This window comes from Neodiprion fabricii, chromosome 7 (assembly GCF_021155785.1).
Source record: "Neodiprion fabricii isolate iyNeoFabr1 chromosome 7, iyNeoFabr1.1, whole genome shotgun sequence".
Lineage (NCBI taxonomy): Eukaryota > Metazoa > Arthropoda > Insecta > Hymenoptera > Diprionidae > Neodiprion > Neodiprion fabricii.
The window spans coordinates 3,564,310-3,583,246 of NC_060245.1; the positions used below are offsets into that span (position 1 = coordinate 3,564,310).

The window sequence follows — 18,937 nt, forward strand, 5'->3', positions numbered from 1 at the left end:
CCACCGCCAACCACCTCGAGTTATACCACGAATACTAATAAATATTTTCAGCATGAGAACAAATCAAAAATAATGAGTGAGGTTTGATATAATTTTTTTATCGATATTATCTACCAGAAAGATAATGAGAAGATTGTAAGGTTACAGAAATTTTATCAGCGTACTGACAGCTACCGAATTTGGGGTTGCGCGAAAAACGAATTGAAATAATTTATTGTAAACGTGAACCAGGAACCACGGAGCGCTTATCCTGGAAGTCGAGAAATTTTATTAGCGCACCGACAGCTACTGAATTTCAGCTTGCGCGAAAAACGAATTGAAATAATTTATTGTTAACGTGAACCAGGAACCACGGAGCGGTTATCCTGGAAGTCGAGAAATTTTATTAGCGCACCGACAGCTACTGAATTTCAGCTTGCGCGAAAAACGAATTGAAATAATTCATTGTAAACGTGAACCAGGAACCACGGAGCGCTTATCCTGGAAGTCGAGAAATTTTATTAGCGCACCGACAGCTACTGAATTTCAGCTTGCGCGAAAAACGAATTGAAATAATTTATTGTTAACGTGAACCAGGAACCACGGAGCGGTTATCCTGGAAGTCGAGAAATTTTATTAGTGGACTGACAGCTACTGAATTTCAGCTTGCGCGAAAAACGAATTGAAATAATTTATTGTAAACATGAACCAGGAACCACGGAGCGCTTATCCTGGAAGTCGAGAAATTTTATTAGCGCACCGACAGCTACTGAATTTCAGCTTGCGCGAAAAACGAATTGAAATAATTTATTGTTAACGTGAACCAGGAACCACGGAGCGCTTATCCTGGAAGTCGAGAAATTTTATTAGCGCACCGACAGCTACTGAATTTCAGCTTGCGCGAAAAACGAATTGAAATAATTTATTGTAAACGTGAACCAGGAACCACGGAGCGCTTATCCTGGAAGTCGAGTTTCACCGCGTAGCGGACCCGAAGCGCGGGATCCGGGAGGTTGAGAACCCGGTACTCGAAATACGTAGCGGACCCGAAGCGCGGGATCCGGGAGGCTGAGAACCCGGTACTCGAAGTTTGCGGAGCGCGACTCTCAACCGTCCGCTCTACTGCGCGGTTGTTACCAGACTGAGGAACTCGGCCAGCCGATTTTAGATTGGTGACGTCACTTTCCGAACATCCGAAAATTCAAACTTTGGTTTCGAACTGTAATACTAGGTATGATGATGTATGATGTATGATGTATGATGTACGATGTATGATGTATGATGTATGATGATATGATGTGATGTATAATGATTCTAGTGTTCACATTTCATACAAGAAATACACACCTTATCTGTCCCGCCGATTCCAGACTCAAGCGGCCAGGCCCTTCGATGGTCAGCCGTTGACTGAAGATATATCCTTTACTTAACGGGTCAGCCGATAACGCTGCCGTTCTGCGACAGTTGGATGATGAAAAATTTTGCTCGTATCTTTCAAATGTGTGTTAAAATACACTCGAAGTGTTAGGAAGCTTCGTTCTTTCTCTTCTTATCACCTTTTTAGGTCTTTAAATCACTACGCAGCGTTAAATACTGTCTCATATACGAAGCATCCATTTCATCTCGTTCAAAATTAGCGCATCCGTGATGTATTACAGTTACTCTGAATTTTTTTCCATCCGAATACTTTTCGAAAAACAATTTTGCTTCTTTACCCAACGTCCGCCGCCGTCTAGTGTGAACACCTATATGGATAACTGTATGAGCGAAAATTTCGCCGCCGTCCGCCGCGGTCTAGTCGGCGTCAGCCTTTAACGTTTCAAGTTCTGTTATAATATTATCAATGATCTGACGGGTAATTGTACAGATTTACGTGTTCTTTATTGAAAAGGTTTTTTACACGTCGTACATCATGAATCAACATTTTTCTGTATGGGAGGAGAGATCAGGGCACAGTGAACCCCGAAAGCCGCTAATTAATTTTTGTGACTTTCGAGCACCGGATACAAATTGTTTCCATCCATCTCGAACAAATTCATGATAAATTTTTCATAAAACGAAGGAAAGTAAAAAAAAATAAAAATTTCCGTCGCACGATAGACTTCCTCCAAACAATGACAAAAGGAATTTTCTTTTGCCAACTTTTTCAATAGGGATTCGCTGTGTTCTGTTCTCCCCCATTCTCATTCTATTCTATGGTAAATAATTTCATTTCGTAACACATGGCGATAATACAAATTGTTTCATAGAATAGGTTTGACTAATTAATTTCACAATCACTGGACACTTTCATTGTAGAATCGTCAGGTGGAATCGATCATCCCTTGAGGAGTTGAAGAAAAAAAACCTGAGGCTAGTTGAGACGGAGGAATGTACGGTAGGACGATGTCTGATTAGCCAGTTATTGGCGAGGATCCGACTAGCTGCTTCCTCACGGGACCGAGAGGCACGTACCTCCCTACATCGCAGGGACAACGACCAGCGTCTGGTACCCACTGGAGAGAAGAATAAGGATGGGGATGCCCGGGAGGATGGCTCAAGATGTAGGGGACTTCGGAGAGCAGTGTTCATGTCGCCGACCCGCGTCTGTCGGCGAGTCGTTGAGGCGGGGGAGGTTCTCAGTTGGGGGAGGTTGCAGGGAAGAGGACCCCGTCCGCTGGTCCCGAGACTGGAACACAAGGATCAGTTATTTACGAGTCCTCCCTCAGGGACAACCCTGATTGTAACACGTCACAGATTAACTGCTCAGGTCTCTCGACCTCTTCAGTTTCATTCCCTCCACCCTCGTCCCTTGTTTTACTCCTCACGCACTACACCTTATGGCTTCATACCTCCGCCGAGCCATCACGCACGTTCCATGGTGTACAATCATCGGCTTCCTCCTATTCCCCTTTCGCCAGACTCGATCGACTCACGCCGCTATACCTGCATTGTTGAAAAATTTATCTGTGGAACTTTCTACACTGTATTGTAAGTTTTGTTCGGATGCGAAACAGCGAAATCATCATACATTTACTGTTTATTCAATTTACAAATACAATCAATTCAGTATACAATTTAGTAAATTCAAATTACTTGTTCTTAGAATGTTTTACCTATAAATTGTAGTAGACTCAAAAATTTTTATTATAAATATAAGATAAATATAGAACCATATTTATTTTGATTCGATTAGGTCTAGTTTTTGTGTTATAACTACTACTGATAAAATTGAATGATTATCGTTTCGTAAAGCAACATTTATATTAACGCTATAACACTATACATATGTAACCTAATTTTAGTTGTTAAGAACTTGTACACTTGGACGAACTATAAAAATCATATCACAATAAAACTATTTGTATAAAAAATATTCTAATGGCAATTTCATTATACTAAACCTTATCCCTAACAGAATTAGTTCAATGTTTCGAAGTTACACACAGAGAAATTGAATTCTCTTTGACCAGTGTTATTTTTACCTTTGTCTCCCTGGTAGTTAGGTACTCCGAAAGAGATGCAGCATCGTTTTTAGAAATTCTAAATAATTTTATCCGACGTTCAGTTCGTTTCAATCGATTTGAACTTTCATTGAGCTGGATGTCAAAGAGCTCTGAATAAAATTATTCAAACGTCATTCCACGGAATTCACAGGATTTTATATGATTTGAAAAGACGTCATCTCCATACAAATTATTCTACGATATCGGAAAATTCCCACTATTAAATAGTAAGCATATTCAAAACTCGTAAAGGAATCGAACGGGATTCAAAGGGTTTTATAACGATACCCAAATATTGCTGAGACTTTACAAATACTTTTCAACTTTACAACGATATACTTCAAATGATGTTAAACTACTCCACCCATCACCGTCGAAGATCTGATGTGCTTGACACTTATCTGACACTTGGAATATTTGCATGTATTTTGTATTCGCCGAATGGAATAAACCCCCTCATAACGTTAGCCGGACTTGTTGATCGATAGCCGTCGCAGAGAGAACTGGTTGTTGGAATCTGGGCTGAGGATCGAAGACGAAAAAGCGGCAGAAATCCCGTCAGGTATATCCTCGGTACCTTGGTACTGCAAGTTGTGATATTGGTTGGCGGATCCGGAGGCTCGGCAAGATTGATACGCGAGTATACAGAAGAATCAGAGATCAGGAGGCGGCTGAAGCTGAGGCTGAGGCTGAGGCGAAGGACGGGGAAACGTATGGGTGGGATTACCGGGAAGGGTAGTCTCTATCTTTGCCTGAAGGCCTCGAGGCTTACGCGGAAAGATACGGACTTGTCTATGGAGATCTAAGGCCCACGAATGTAGCCAACCTCTATCTATCTGGATCACGAGGAAAATGTATTTCCACCCGGAGAATAACGTGGACTGTTTTACAATTAGCGGACAACCCCCGGGGACCCGCTTATATCGTGTATATTCCGCAGCTGACAACAGCTTGGTCAACCGTATCTCACACCCCATGATCCTTGTTTTTGTTTCCATCTTATCCTCTCCTCGCGTTTATTCTCCTCGGTATTCTGTCCGAAGAGAGATTTGCCAGAATCTCATACAAAATCTATACCAACAGAGATTTTTCACTTCATTTGTCACGCAGAAGGACGGGAAATTCATTTCGCGAAATCGAAATCATTGCAAAGATCAATATCATTTTAATTGCAATGTTTACAAGCCAATGGAATTATAGCAAATTTTAAAAACTCTGTGATATCATCCGAAAATTAATTTCGAGTATATTTCATCCGAAATTCTAGTACTACGTATTTTAGAAATTCTCTCGAAGTTTTTGCAATCGTTTGAAATTACTTGAAAAGATCTTGAAGCAAATTTTTTAATCTGTTGCAAAAATTTCGTTTACTTGCAGATTTTAGAATTATTCATCCGATCAAAAAATCATCTTGAATTAAGTATATCTATATTATGCCACGCTATTACAACAACGCGCAATTGCAAAATCCCAAAAAAATGTGATCTTTCTCACCCAAATACTTCCGTTTCAATAAAGAAACAGTATTTTCTTTTTTACAAACAAATTATGTTCTAAAACCTGTTCATTTTCTTAATAGTTTCAATAAATTTAACCTGCTCGTATTGTCCATCGTATATTTTTGGTAAAATACACCATCATCAATCTTTTGTATCACAGGTAAGAGACTGGGAAAAAATTTCTCGTCACGATCCCTGAGAGCCTCCATACCCAGGCAATGTATATTCAGCTTGTGAGGTAGAAACGAAATTCTGTTTCCCGAGTTTCTGTTTCAATCCGGGATCAGAATCTCGACCATAGCGTCACCGACGTCGTCATTTCGAGGCTCACGTTTCGGGTTATTCGGTTGCTAGCTACGGTATAACCAAAATTTACCGGAGGGGTTGAAAAAGCTCGGTGTAGGTGTAGGCATACGAAGTGATTCGCCGAATTACACGAGTCGAGCGACACATACCAATATCTGGTTTACTTCTCTACCCCGAAATTGAATAAGGGTGAGACTCGATTCGCGAGATCAGGCGAAAGAAAAAACAAATCATTTTTTTTGTCGCAAGCCTCGGCCTTATCGTTCTTATGATAATAATATCATTCTTGTTATCACTACTCACCGCGATCAGTTTCGTCCTTTATTTTCTTCGACACCTTCCAACGTCACGTGGATGAAAGCAATATGGCGTCGGTTAGAGCGATCAGCTGATTGATTCTGTTGAGTTATGCTCGTATCGCTGAAGAAAAAGCTCCGTGCAAGCTGTTGAACTCTGTTTCTAATACACCTAGTTGAAACTTGAGTGAAAATTAAAACGGAAAAGGACTCTTGGTATGAAATATGAGCGCACGGTAAAGTTGAACCGTTCCTTATGCCACATATATGTATATATACATCATATAATTATGCGTAGAATATTGGAACGAATGAATCACGGTATAAACTTTTTATATCAACACGTTTATTTCGGTTACATATATATGTATATATCTATACTCTTTGTCATTTGTATACATACACATATATGTATATTTCTTTAAATATTTATATTGTTGTTAATTTTTCTCATTATTAATTTTTTTTTTTTTTTTGCTGTTGCCTCCATAATTATTGTAAATACACGTATAATAATGGTCTTCTTTAATTATTATATCGTACAGTTTTCGATCATTTGTCACCCATTGAGCGAAAACAAGTTTTACTGCAAACACCGGGTGAAATGATCTGGTACATGCCCAAACAGATGATAGTATATATATATATATATATTATGTACTTATCTATCTAAGTATTATTAGTGAATGTAAAAAAGAGCGCGTTAAAAAACTAGCCAGTCTGCACCGCACGACTTAGTTGTACACATATAATATATAAGTTGATTATTGTTTCGTTAAAATTAATCATTATACTCTTGATTAAGATTAAATGAAAACTTCTGCGATGTCCCTTTGAATCAAGATGCAAGTTATTAAATCTGTCGATTTATAGGAATTAATAACTATTGGAATAACCAAGTTTTTCAACCTGTGGTAAGCAGTTTGAATTTTGTCTGTTTGGGTTCGAGTTTATTTCAGACACAGAGAAAAAGGGAAAAGAAGATAATGATAATGATTCGTTTCGATAATTAAAGAAATTGAAAAAAAAAATCATTGAAATTTTTACACAAAAATTTTTTTCTTTTTCGGAATTTATTATTCCTGTCAGAAAAAAAGTTTGAGAGTTGATGATTTTGGGCTCATTGATTTTGTCTTCTTTTTCTTTTTTTTTTTGTCGATTCGGAGACACATGCGCAATAACTATCAATAGCACGTATAAATTATGATAATGATATCGACGGCAATAATACGATACAAAAATCAGGCTAATAATAATTGAAAATAGCACATCGCGCACAGTGTACAAAAAAAAAAAAAAAAACGTAACAAGAAGTTGACTTAAAAGTTGTAGAGAATACACGTAATATGAAGATGATGATAAATTCTAACGATCTGTTAAAGTTGAATTACTCTTGAAAACGTTACTTATTACAAAAAATATTTATGCTGTACACCGGAATTTTTTTGGGTCGGGTTCAGTATAATATAATATGTTACATATATGTGATTGGTTATTGCCATGCAATGATCGTTGATGATAATTGAATCCTAGCGAGGAAACAGGGAGAAAGGGATATTTTATTTATTATTAATAGTAATTTTATGTATCCTCGATAATTAATTAGCTGATCAAATAATTACAGTTCATATGTATAATATAACTATATGTGTGTATATATATATATATATATATATATATATATATATATATATGTATATATATATATATATATATAAATATTGGTGTAATATCAGAGAAGCGATAAAACCATTCAACATTTCACTATAGAATTATTATCATCATTCATTTTCTTCAATGATATAAGGTCTATTATTTATATATTTGTATATATATATTATATATTCATTCAATGCGCCTTGTTATTTATTTACAAATTTACACGTACCTACAATCGAATTGTTCCTTTGACGATACAATTACATATATCAATTCGTCATATTTATCGTACTCAAATATGTATATATATATATGTATATATATATATATATAAGTATTATACATTTACTTATGTATGTATACCTTTCCTTACGTAATTACATAAAATTCACGGTACTCATATAATCTGTGTTATTTTATCATTTTCCCTTACGCTTGTTATTGTAACTGATTCATTTAATTGGTTTATTATTATTATTTTCATATCTTTTTTTAAAAATAATATTATTGTTATCGTTATTACTATAACTATATTCATCTGAATTTCTTTCAATTATCCACAATTCAATTTAACTTCACTTGTTCAACTTTTCTTCACCTATATCGATCCTCACCTTGTATATTTACAACTTGGATCTACGTACCGATAAATATCATATTCATTTATACGTATTCAATATATTATACATATCCAAAATCTCGAACTATTATTTATAGTCTGCATTCGTATAAGAAAAAATTTACATTTACAATTTGGTTAAGCTTCCGAACAGATCGACGGACAGCGGCCATGTCAAGTTTCGTTTTACGCGAATTTCATTCGACGGGTGAGTTTTTTCATCATAATCTCACCCTCGCCATTTTCTAGATATATTATATATTTATTTACTCATACCTGGCATCGCCGTCGTCGATCGATCACCCTTCACTTCGTTTCGCCTTAGTGTTCAGTGGCCACGGTTTTAACTGATGTATCAAGTGCAAAGTCTCGACAGAAAAGCTCAAAAGCTTTGGCTGAATTTACGTCGTTTGAATGTCGTAGAAATAATATTACCTAAACGTATATACAGAGAATGAAAGTGAAATTGAAGAAAGAATTTCATGGAATTTATTCACAAAATAAAATAAAAAACAAAATAAAAATCAACCCTTATTTACCGTAAACGGAATAAACAATGTGAGGCTTATGATATCAGAAGCAATAAAAAGGGGTGACGATATTTGTAAAAAGTTATCTAGGGTTAAAAAAAATCAATATTCAAATTTAGGGACCCTAACAACTTCGGATGAAATTGGAATAAACTGAAATTTGTAACATTGATATAATTTGGTAACTCTGCTCATGTCAATAAGCCGTTATATAAAAAGCCTAGATGTACATGTTAGTGTTGTGTGATTAAGCCGGGTTAATTAGCCGAAAATGAGCTGGCTAAAGTAATTAGCCGTCCAAAATAGTCGACTGGCTAACCGGCCAGACTAAGCAAAAATAACTAATTAGCTAATTCTAACCGCCCAAACCTAAAAATGCAGAAAACAAACAAGAAAATGAGATTTTCACCTTTTGGATTCGAACTTCTGATCAAAATACCACATAAATAAACGTTTTTCACTTGCAATTAGAGAAGTTGCTGAGCAAATCCAATTCTAATATCACCCAATAATGTACTAACTACAGTTGGAAAATAATACTTATTAAATTATTCGAGAATATGCAGAGTTTAATAAGTGACTTTGAAACGTTGATTCAAACCAGTAAAACGATTTTACGAACGTTGATTTTTCTTCTCAGCTTGACTGATTATTAATTATTGATTGATCAACTTTTTAGTCACTTCGGACAATTGGATGACAATAATTCTGTAAAGTTAATGTAACAACAAAACTTATTCTTCTTGCAAGTTCGAATCTGAAAGGAAAAAAAAAAATCATTTGCCCGTTAATTTTACACATTTTTATATTTACCCGTTTAAAATTAGCCGATTGACTAATTTTGGCAGGCTGCACCGTTTAATCAGCCAACTATTCTGGCCGACCAATCGTTTTAACCGGCTAACTTTGAGCTAATCTGTCTTGTCCGACCAAACCGGTACATCCCTAATACAAATCACCGATATTAACTACTGAATCAACACCGTTCACATAAGCGAACGAACAATTAATAATTACATATGCATATTAATAATTATTTCTCCCCGAACGACGCGCCCCGTGATTCGCAACGACCAATTTCCCGCTCTCGTATAAACGTGTGGTGGGAGGAAGAATGTTTTTTCTTTTTATATAGTTGTTAGTTTGTTTGTTTTTTTTGCTGTTTTTGGCGGGTGATTTAAAAGCGATCATCGGTTTCCTCAGACGTAATACTCGTTGACGTTAAGCGCGTCGCAATCCCTGCCCTATACGCAGCTTTCCTGACTCGAGATCAGGGGTGTGCGGACTGTTACAACCTCCCGGGGGTGGTGCTTCCCCGATATTATTCCACTTCCGGGCGTCACGAGGCCGGAATCCTGCTGCTGCTGCTGTTGCTGTTGCTGTTGCTGAAATCCGAGCGGCGTTGGCTGCCGCACGCTGTGGTCTATGCATGCGTAAACCGTCGCTTCCTTCGTGTACGGTTTGCCCCCAACGATTACTCCCAATTTTGAGTCCATTCCCGTCGTCGCAAGGGTCGTCGGACGCGCCAGGCAAAGCTCGGCGTACGTCACCTCGCCCGATAGCTAAAACAGTTATTAAAACGAGCGCTGCTCGACGTACGGATCTAAGGCTGACAGGGGGTAGGGGGTGAAAATTCACAGCCACACGAAGAGGGGAAAAAAAAAAAAAAAAAACAAGAAGAAAAGAAGAACAAGCCGAAATTACATCTTTTTGGCGAAAGACCAAAAAAAAAAAAAAAATGAATACGCGAAAGGAGAATGTTACTATTCATGAGGAGAAACGTGAGTAGGAATCGCTCGAGTTTAGAATTTTGGTTCGAGGGATGAAGACGAAGATTACGGTTCTTTGTGCGCTACTAAAAGGGTTGAATTAGCAGATATAATGGCGGTACGCGGTTCTTGATTGAGAGAGAAGAAAGTTAACCGAAAGTTGCGGTCTGTAGAGCGTCTGCGTCAGCGAATCCTGCAGGAAATTTCCTCGCAGAGTAATACAGAATGAGGAGGACTCTCAAAGGGCGCGGGGTTTGAGTTAACCAATTTTACCCAGCTGAAAATCCGAGAAGAGAATCTCGATTTTCCAGAACAAAGTAGGAGTTCCCCGTTTTCCTTCTGCAAAAACGAGGGATAAGAAACAAGGAAAACAAAGAAAAACAACACGATACGCAAATTGAGTTACGAAGAAAGAAAACACGAGAAAGAAAAAAAAAAAAAAAGAAAGAAAGAGTCGAGTGAAAAACTAAATCACTTCGCTTTGCTCTGCTATAAGCCTGTTATAAAGTTACGCGGTTTTCTCTCTTTTATTGATCCCTTCTGCTCGTTGCTTGGCAATGAGAGGAAAATATATGTATATTTTACCACATAAATTCAAACTTCCCTCAACATTTATTGAATACTGTCAAATCATTTCTTGAAACAACGTTTCGTTACGTTTTTAATTGCTACTTTGGGGGTGAAATCCTACCTAAAAATCCTCGAACCGGTTTTCAAAATCATAAATGCAAATTCGCAGAACAATGTGTTGAATTTTTCGATAACTTGATAATTGTATTTTTTTGCACGAGAAGATAGCTGTTCGTGAAAAAGGAAAGACGGTAAATGAAAATACTGAACGAAAGAAAATGCAGGATATCGATAAAAAATGTAGAAAATGTATTATTTAAAAAAAAATCCGGATTTCAGCGCTTTCGACTCTTCAAATTCGGAATTTCAACTTCGCCCCCGTCTAAGCATCCGAATCACGGTGTCAGCAATTTGAATCCAAAACCGCGACAAAATCAGACTCCAAAAATTAGCAAAATTAGATATAAAACGTCCGGTCTCCCGGGATGGAATTTATCAATTCCGAAACTCGGGCGCGAGGTATTCACTTCGTTCTATCAGTTAGCCCCGTTTAGTAGCACGGCGCTGCAGGCGGCAGGCGGTAGTAGCAATAACTTTACAAATTTGCCTAGCTCGTAATTTATGGCCATTGGAAATTTCCCCGTTAAATACGGGGGTGCAGCCACGTTCCGGCCACGGCTTCATGCCGCCGGTATTGAACTTGAACGTACTTCGTACTGCACCGTATACGTACATGTATACATATAGATGCGCCCGTAGTTATCTAGCCTAGTGCAAGTTTTAACTGTGTAAATATATCCCTACCGACACCCGTGAAGGCAGGCATCTGTAAGCTTGTTAATACATCAGGAACACCTTAAACTTCCATTTCTCCTAACTCTCGGCAAATTGGCTATGATTTCGTAATAAGCTGAACCGAGGAAATGAAATTTCGATCAATTATATTAGAATTGGATAAACCAAAAACCGTGTTACCAATTTTCGCAATTGCGAATGCGTGATCATATTTTTTACAGATTAATGTGTCTGGCAATAAAAAAATTTTTTTCCAATCCTTTAACGTTAAATTTTTAAATAGTCGAAAAATTTATCTCCCTAACGTTTGAATCCGGTAATTTTGATCGATAGTTATTTCACAACTTTTTTTCCAAGTCGTGTGTTATCCGCTCAATCCATAGATTGTACTATTCATTAATCATATCTCGGTGATAATTCATCATATATTATATTCCACGTTTGTGTACTTACGGTCAGGAACCTCTGACTCTACTTCATTAGCATCGAATTTTATCAAGTAATTCACCTATCAGTCATTTATCACCGTTTTTTTTTTTTCTTCCCTCGCTTTCTGTCTGACGTTGTCTTTCATCTCCGTCACTTCCAGGCATACAATGGACTATCTCGAATCTAATCATTGCAGTATGGAAGTTCACAAGTATCACAACTTGCTGCGGACTTCGTTATCTAGATAGAACTGATAGTTATAAATTACTCTGCAGTTTGAGAACGACGGAAAGAGTGACGTACAAGTACGTGTATTTGTATCGGCGTGTCTAATTGCAGACTAATTGACTAAACGAAACGTTTTCTCGTCAATTTTTTAATCGCCCCGAAAAAATTTCTAACTTTCATTTCAGAGATTCGATCGAAGATCCACACGCTTGAAATTAATTAGCCAACTAAGAAGCTATTACCAATTTATCAAGCGACATAATTTTACGAACGCTTCACGGTTTCGAGAAACCAAGAATCTTTAATCTTCTTCAAATTACGAGAGAGAAAAAATACGACGATACCTGTGCTAGAAAATTTTTTCTGATGGCATATTCCGATGGAAAAATATTTTTTGCACGATTTTTTTGCACAATGAAAAGCTGCGGGTCATGTGCAGATTTTCAAGCCAACTCATCGAACGGCATGTGCCTGTACGTATGTATGTATATTGTATGTATAGTCGTATATGAAGATGTATGAAATAACGGGGGCGATAAACCGTGAAACTTTATGGGAAACAATAAAGTTGGCAGGGTGGCTGGACGCGATGGCTGATAACAGGTGCCGCCTTCACATGCGGGGACTCTCACTGACCAAGAGCGATGATCATGGATCGCGAAGCTTTGCTTTTCGTATTCTGTATACGCAATATAAGTGATACACGTGTGGTTCATTCCGTGAAAAATTCAGCAACGCCTAATCCTGACAATTTACAGTATGATCAAACATTTGCGGAATAATTCAAATGCAGTTGAAAGATTTTTCGCAATTCCGTTATCAAATAATATTCAAATCAGAGATCGTTTCACTTTTCACAAAAATGTGAAATATGGAATGAAATAACGATAACAATGGTAAGTAAACGTGTTTAGAAGGAGTAAACTACGTTTAAAAAAATTTAAAAGATCTTTAAATTTCACGGTAACGGTAAAACGGGTCAAATATTCCTACCATTTTTATTCTAAAATTTTATCCATCAACAATTTACGAATGTTTATAAATAAAAATCCTTCAAGTACTACGATCAACGGAATGAGAATCGTCGCAAAAAATTTTTATGGTTTAAAAAGATTTGTCGATTTGCCGAGGAATGCACCATGCGTAACACCGGTAAAGGAGAGAGGAGGAAACGTCAGGTGAAGCTACTCGATTACATATTGCGGTGTGGTAGCGCCATTATTTTTACAACGCCTCGCGGATGGCGGATGCCCGGGATCCAGCGGCCATATAAGCTGAAGAGGACGTGACATCTTCTGAAAAATTCTTTACTTTACGGCCGATCTGGTGCTTTTTTTACAGCTCAGTATTCATCCCGGGACCATCAACAGCCCCGTTTCAACGCGTCAGCCTCGTTAGCTCAACCGGCGGCCACGCCTATGCACCAGAATCTTCCCAACCGTCCCTTATTTTCACCCTTACATCGTCCCGAGGTGGCGCAGGGTGAGAATAAAGCAACGATATATCAGCTATGAGGGCATTGCCTGCAAGAATCTACGCTTCTCTTCGTGACATTTCGAGAAATTTCATTAAAAAAGGATCACTGATATTCTACAGCGATATCCTGACCTCACTTCTTACAACATTTTCGAAACAAAAATAATTCAGAAAATGTTTTTACAATTTCGAATCCGCTGGACGGTACAAAAAAGCTCAGGAGTTGTGGGCCTTTCGATTAGTTATGGTGTCGACAAATTTTGTTGGACACCGAGATTCGAGTGAGGGTTTAAATTTTTTTAAATACTTTTTAGATTGACTTGTTTTGACCTTCGATCGAATGATTCGATTTGATAATTTGGGTTGTACTGACTGTTGTTGAAATCATCCTTCAAAAATGGAAAGCCTGTTTTTAATTGACCATAGTCATGTGAATTGTATCGTTTTTATAAAAATATGAAAGTTCGGCTCTCAGACATGACAGAAAGATGGATAAAGAAAAGACCGAATTCGGACTCACCGGTAAAGTGGGATAATTGTTGTACTCGTTGATCTGGTAGGTGGGTGGAAGGCCTTGGAGATGGTTGATCTGGTGAGCTGGCATCGTGGCCGACTGTCCATCGGGGGTTGTCTGAACGGCGAGTGGCGTCCCGGCGGTCGAACCGGTGAGCTGGTAATCTGAATCTTCAAGTTAGATCGACGGTTTGCCTCAACTTTGATATGGTAACAGGGTTGGTTTTGGGAAAAGTCGTGCTGTGTCTCCACATCGCATCTTAATCCTCAACTAGCTTATAGCCGGGTAATTCAAATTGCAACGCCATCCGTAGGATAAACAAGAAAAGAGAAAGAGAGGAGAAGGAGCCGACGAAAATCGTCTGGATCGTGAGAGTGATCCAATACTAAGAGAGCCAATAGTCCGAAGAGTGTATTTATAATTCAGTCGCAATTCCGAGCAGTCTTTGAAATCAACTGAACTCGGATCTTCTCAGCGAAAATCACGATTTTTCCTAAGTTAAACCTTCGATTAGCTGTCCTCTATTTTCCACTAACGAAGAAGTCACGTACCTAGGTTACGATCGACTCTCCAGTAGATGTTTGCCCTTTTTAATAAATATTGAATCGCTGGAACGCTAATTGAATTAGCCAGAATGATAGTTATCATAGGCATGAATACCGCTGATCAATGATGAAGGCCAAGAGATCCTTCGCCTTGTAAATTTAACCAACGCCGCTTCGGCACTCAAGATTGAGGACGGATTCCATTCGCTTGGATTAGATATGAGGCTTGGTTGGATGGAACAGGATAGGATCAACTGAGTTCATTTGAAAGATTAATGCAAAATATTTCTCACCAATTTGGCTTGCTTCTGTTGATGAATAGTTCAGTGGTAATATTGTTAAAAGATTCGTTTCGTCTACAACGAATGTATCATAAAAGGGGCTTCAGCGATGAATGGGATATGCCTGCAAGTCTTTAAACACTCGAGAGTTGTTTCGGTAAAGGACTTATGTTTCGCAAGCTACCGATGAGTGCTACATTTCCATAATCTCTAAAGAAGTTGGTGTAAGAAAAACAGTCCATACATTCTGGTGAGCAGTTGATGAAAGTTTGGCGAAATTGTGCACAAGACGTTGTCGAATCGTCGTCAATTCGGACAGAGCAAAGTAACAAGAGCCGAATCCAGACCACAATAGAACTGAAGCTTTGGTGGGTATCTCGTCGGTTCATTTCTTCGCCTCCAGTGTTTCTGGGACGGTGGTTAGACGATAGACGTCGTCGCCTGGGATAGAAAGGGGAGTGATAACCGCGTCAGTAGACAGGGACAAACGTGTACAAACGTCAGGACCTCAGGAGGGCGCGTGAGCCTTTGAAGGGATCTAGAATTCTCTCTTAGTCTGGTGCTCGAACAGAGCGAAGCCAAGACCGAAAGAGAGACAGAGAGAGAGAGAGAGAACCGGCATTCGCTGCACTGCGGAAGATGGTAAAGAGGGGCGGGAGGGCGGGTCCCCGGACGGATAGAGTGTTGTCGGTTTCTGAGTGGAATGGATGGAATGACGAGGAGAGTGGGCGCCCAGGCATCGTCGAGTTGACTTAGGACGTGACATACCTGTCCCCCACCTTCCTGAAACCCTGTCCTCAACCCACCCCTTGAAACACAATGCCGAGGGCGCTGGCCAAGGGTGCTCCCCCCAGCCCCAGGTTACGCACTTCGCCATGCATCCTAGAGACATCTTCAAAGAGCACTTCATATTTACAATATGAGCCCTGTCTATCCGGGATTTCCATTGTCGACAACCCCGGGTAGCGATACACACTAGCTATACTCCAATTACTATATCCCGGTCTGAGAAACAGTTCTACAGATGCTTCAAACGCACCCCAACGTTGACTCTCGTCAAATGGTGGATGACGGAGTCGTCATCGTAGCTCACAGTATGCGCAAGGCAGAAGAATCCCTATTCTTCATGACGAATCACTCGAATTTGACTGTTTTACGACGACATTGACCCCTGGTGTGTCAAGTCAACTGGTGTGACTAATTAGTCCTTTCCCAGGATCATTGACCACAAGGTTACCCATTACCGTTTTTGGAAAAAGAGTCCTTCTCGGGAAATCTCGTACTATAAAACTCTATCAGCACTGGAGACCAGAACAGTTCCTTTTTTGTCAGCTCGCATTCGTGACGATGAATTAGGTACTTATATCGGACATATGAATTGGACTGTTTTATGACGACATTGACCACAAATAATCTGACATTCTTATTCCATTGGTTTCTTTGAAGGATCGTTGATCAGAAACTTCCCTGGCTACGGTCTTCAAGCGAAAATTAACCAACGAATAATTACTTTGACCAATGGGCAGTCTTCGTGACAGGTTAAAAAAAAACTACCGATAGGCCACTTTTTCTTATCTCTCTATCAACTCGCGCTATATATATGTCGTGTGGTTGGAAAGGAAGAAAGAGAGATAGAGAGACGGGATTTAAGAGGGAGATTTTTCAAGCAAAGGAAAGAAAGGAAAACCGAAGACCGACGTGAAGAAGAAAAAAACATCGTTCAGCGATAGCATGAGCCGGAGAATAAGGGGGAGGCGGGGGTTGCTGGCTGGAAATACAATTGAAGAGATTTTTCCAGAGGAAAGAAATCGTTTACCCTGCGGCGCAACGTTCTAGTTACCTTGTACCTATTCGCTCGAACCAATGCAACGCGGTTGATACTGCAATTGAACGCGCTTGCACTGATACTTCAATCTTCTCCGATGCGATCGGGATTTCAAACTTGTATACCTACTCTCACCGCTTGCTCTCATTCTCAACTATTTTGTAAGCCGAACCCTTTAGCTGGCGGAATGCTATTTCTCGATAAGAATCGATAAACAACTAGATTAAAAAGAGAAATATCTGTAACTGCTATACCGCCAGGACTTGGTGAAACGAAACAGTTACGTCAGAATGCTCCAACTTACTCGAATCTCATCGATGCCTTAGCAAAGCATTTTTTGCCACGACAGCGTGACAATATTTTTTAGTATTCGCACAAATTTAACTGTTCTTTCAATTTTCTCAGCACAATTTCTTTAAAAATCGTCACCATTCGCTAAAATTTTTTCTAAAAGATTACAACTGTAGTAATTCGTATTTCGTTTCACCGAAAACCACAGGAAAATACTTGGGATAAACATTAATTTTTTGAATTCTCCCTAGCTTAAAAACTTGAAACTACGAATGACGCTTATAATTGGGGAAATCGAGTACACTCTCAATTCTGTAAGAGACTTTGTGCATTTTGATTTGTAAGAATTCATCACTTGGGTCATGTCTTACCTTTGTTCGTCGGCACAACGTCCGGGTTCCTATCATCAGTGTCGTAAAGTTCCTCGGCGCTAGGAGCGGTTGCTTTCTTCAGGGGTAGGTCGCCTGGTCGCTGAGCTCGACGGTCGCTCTTAAGTTTGAGAGCCCCGAGGATGACAAGGGTCACAAGAACCAGGGCAGTTATTACTCCGATGAGGACTCCTAACAGCGGTGTAAATTCGAACGGGATCGGTGTTCCTGTGAACAGAACCCGCACTGCTCTCATGTTTTTCGCCGTTTATTTCCATCACCCGAACTTATAGATATGTGTATGTATAAATATTAACGCACCGAATAGGATTAAAGTTTTTCCAATTTCTAAAAGGATCAAGCAAAAAGTCTTTCGGAATCCACCTGAACTTCAAAGCTTACTTTTTTTCATCGATGTCGGAAATGAAGTACTGATAGAATGAACTCTGAAAAATTGCTACTTCCACTCAGTTTAAAGAGTTGAAATTCTTTGTGGAGTCCACTATTCAAAAATCCATGATTACAAAAATTAAGTTTTCGGTGAAATTGCCTCATCGATCCTGCTTTCTTCTCAATCAATCGATGGAGTGTGTATGTACTTTTATTTATGGCACATTGTTTGAATTCACATGCACACGATTAACTATCCGCCTTTTTATCGATCAGTATGTACACACGTGTGTATATAAAGAGAGCTTTCAGCGAGGAGACAGTCTGCGAAGCTGCACTTAAAAAGCGTCGCGTTGCTCCCGTGCGGCAAAGTACCGTAGAACGTTAATTTTTAATGGGGCATGAACGAGTCGTCGGGTGGTTGGACGGTACTGGTGGCAGTAGTCGTCGCGTTACCAGCATATTTCGAGGTGTATTCTTAAAACCTTTCAGCAAAAGTAAGAATTATCCTCTCCTCGTGATTCCACCAGCCTCAGTTTTCCCATCGATGGATTGTCCCGTGTTTGAACCTAATGCACTTTCGTCTCCAGGTCTACTCCTCTATTTTTCAAAAACCCTCCGCTTTCCTCAATAATAATTCAGATGCTCCTCTCTTTCCTCGATCTTGGGTCCCTCAGCTCAGGCCATTTAGAAGCGAGCTTTTAGCCGGAGTAAAGGACCCAAGATGTCCGGGCGAGGACGAGGTTTTGTTTGCATACCAACGGGATACTTTGCTATTCTCGGACGCTTTGAAATTCAATATTCATTAGAACCCGAGCGTCACCTTAACGGGCTTCCTCCTCCCTGCTCATTAAAGTGCTTTGCGTTACTGTTATCACTGAGCTAGCTCACCTGAGCTAGTATCCTTGTAGAAAATATTCGTCAATATTTCCTCGAGCTCCGACAAATAGTTCCGACTGTTTGTCCTCCCTCCCCCTCCCCCCTCAAATTTGAAATCACTTGAATCTATCACCTCGTAAATTCGCCACCCCTTGAATTTAACAACGTTTAAATAACCACTAAAACCTCGCCGCTTCAATTTCA

At 39.2% G+C, this 18,937-nt stretch overlaps 1 protein-coding gene across 1 annotated transcript in view; it reads right to left on the minus strand.

Annotated features, from left to right (window-relative positions):
* Positions 1-6,005: 6,005 nt before the first annotated feature.
* LOC124186440 (synaptogenesis protein syg-2-like) overlaps positions 6,006-18,937 on the minus strand; it is a 222,259-nt gene continuing 209,327 nt past the window's right edge. The window contains exons 15-17 of the mRNA XM_046578176.1: positions 17,468-17,692; positions 14,161-14,324; positions 6,006-9,935 (exon numbers count right to left, since the gene is read on the minus strand). Coding sequence (XP_046434132.1) covers positions 9,618-9,935; positions 14,161-14,324; positions 17,468-17,692 — 707 coding nt within the window. The 3' untranslated portion in view covers positions 6,006-9,617. The remainder of the gene's footprint in view (positions 9,936-14,160; positions 14,325-17,467; positions 17,693-18,937) is intronic.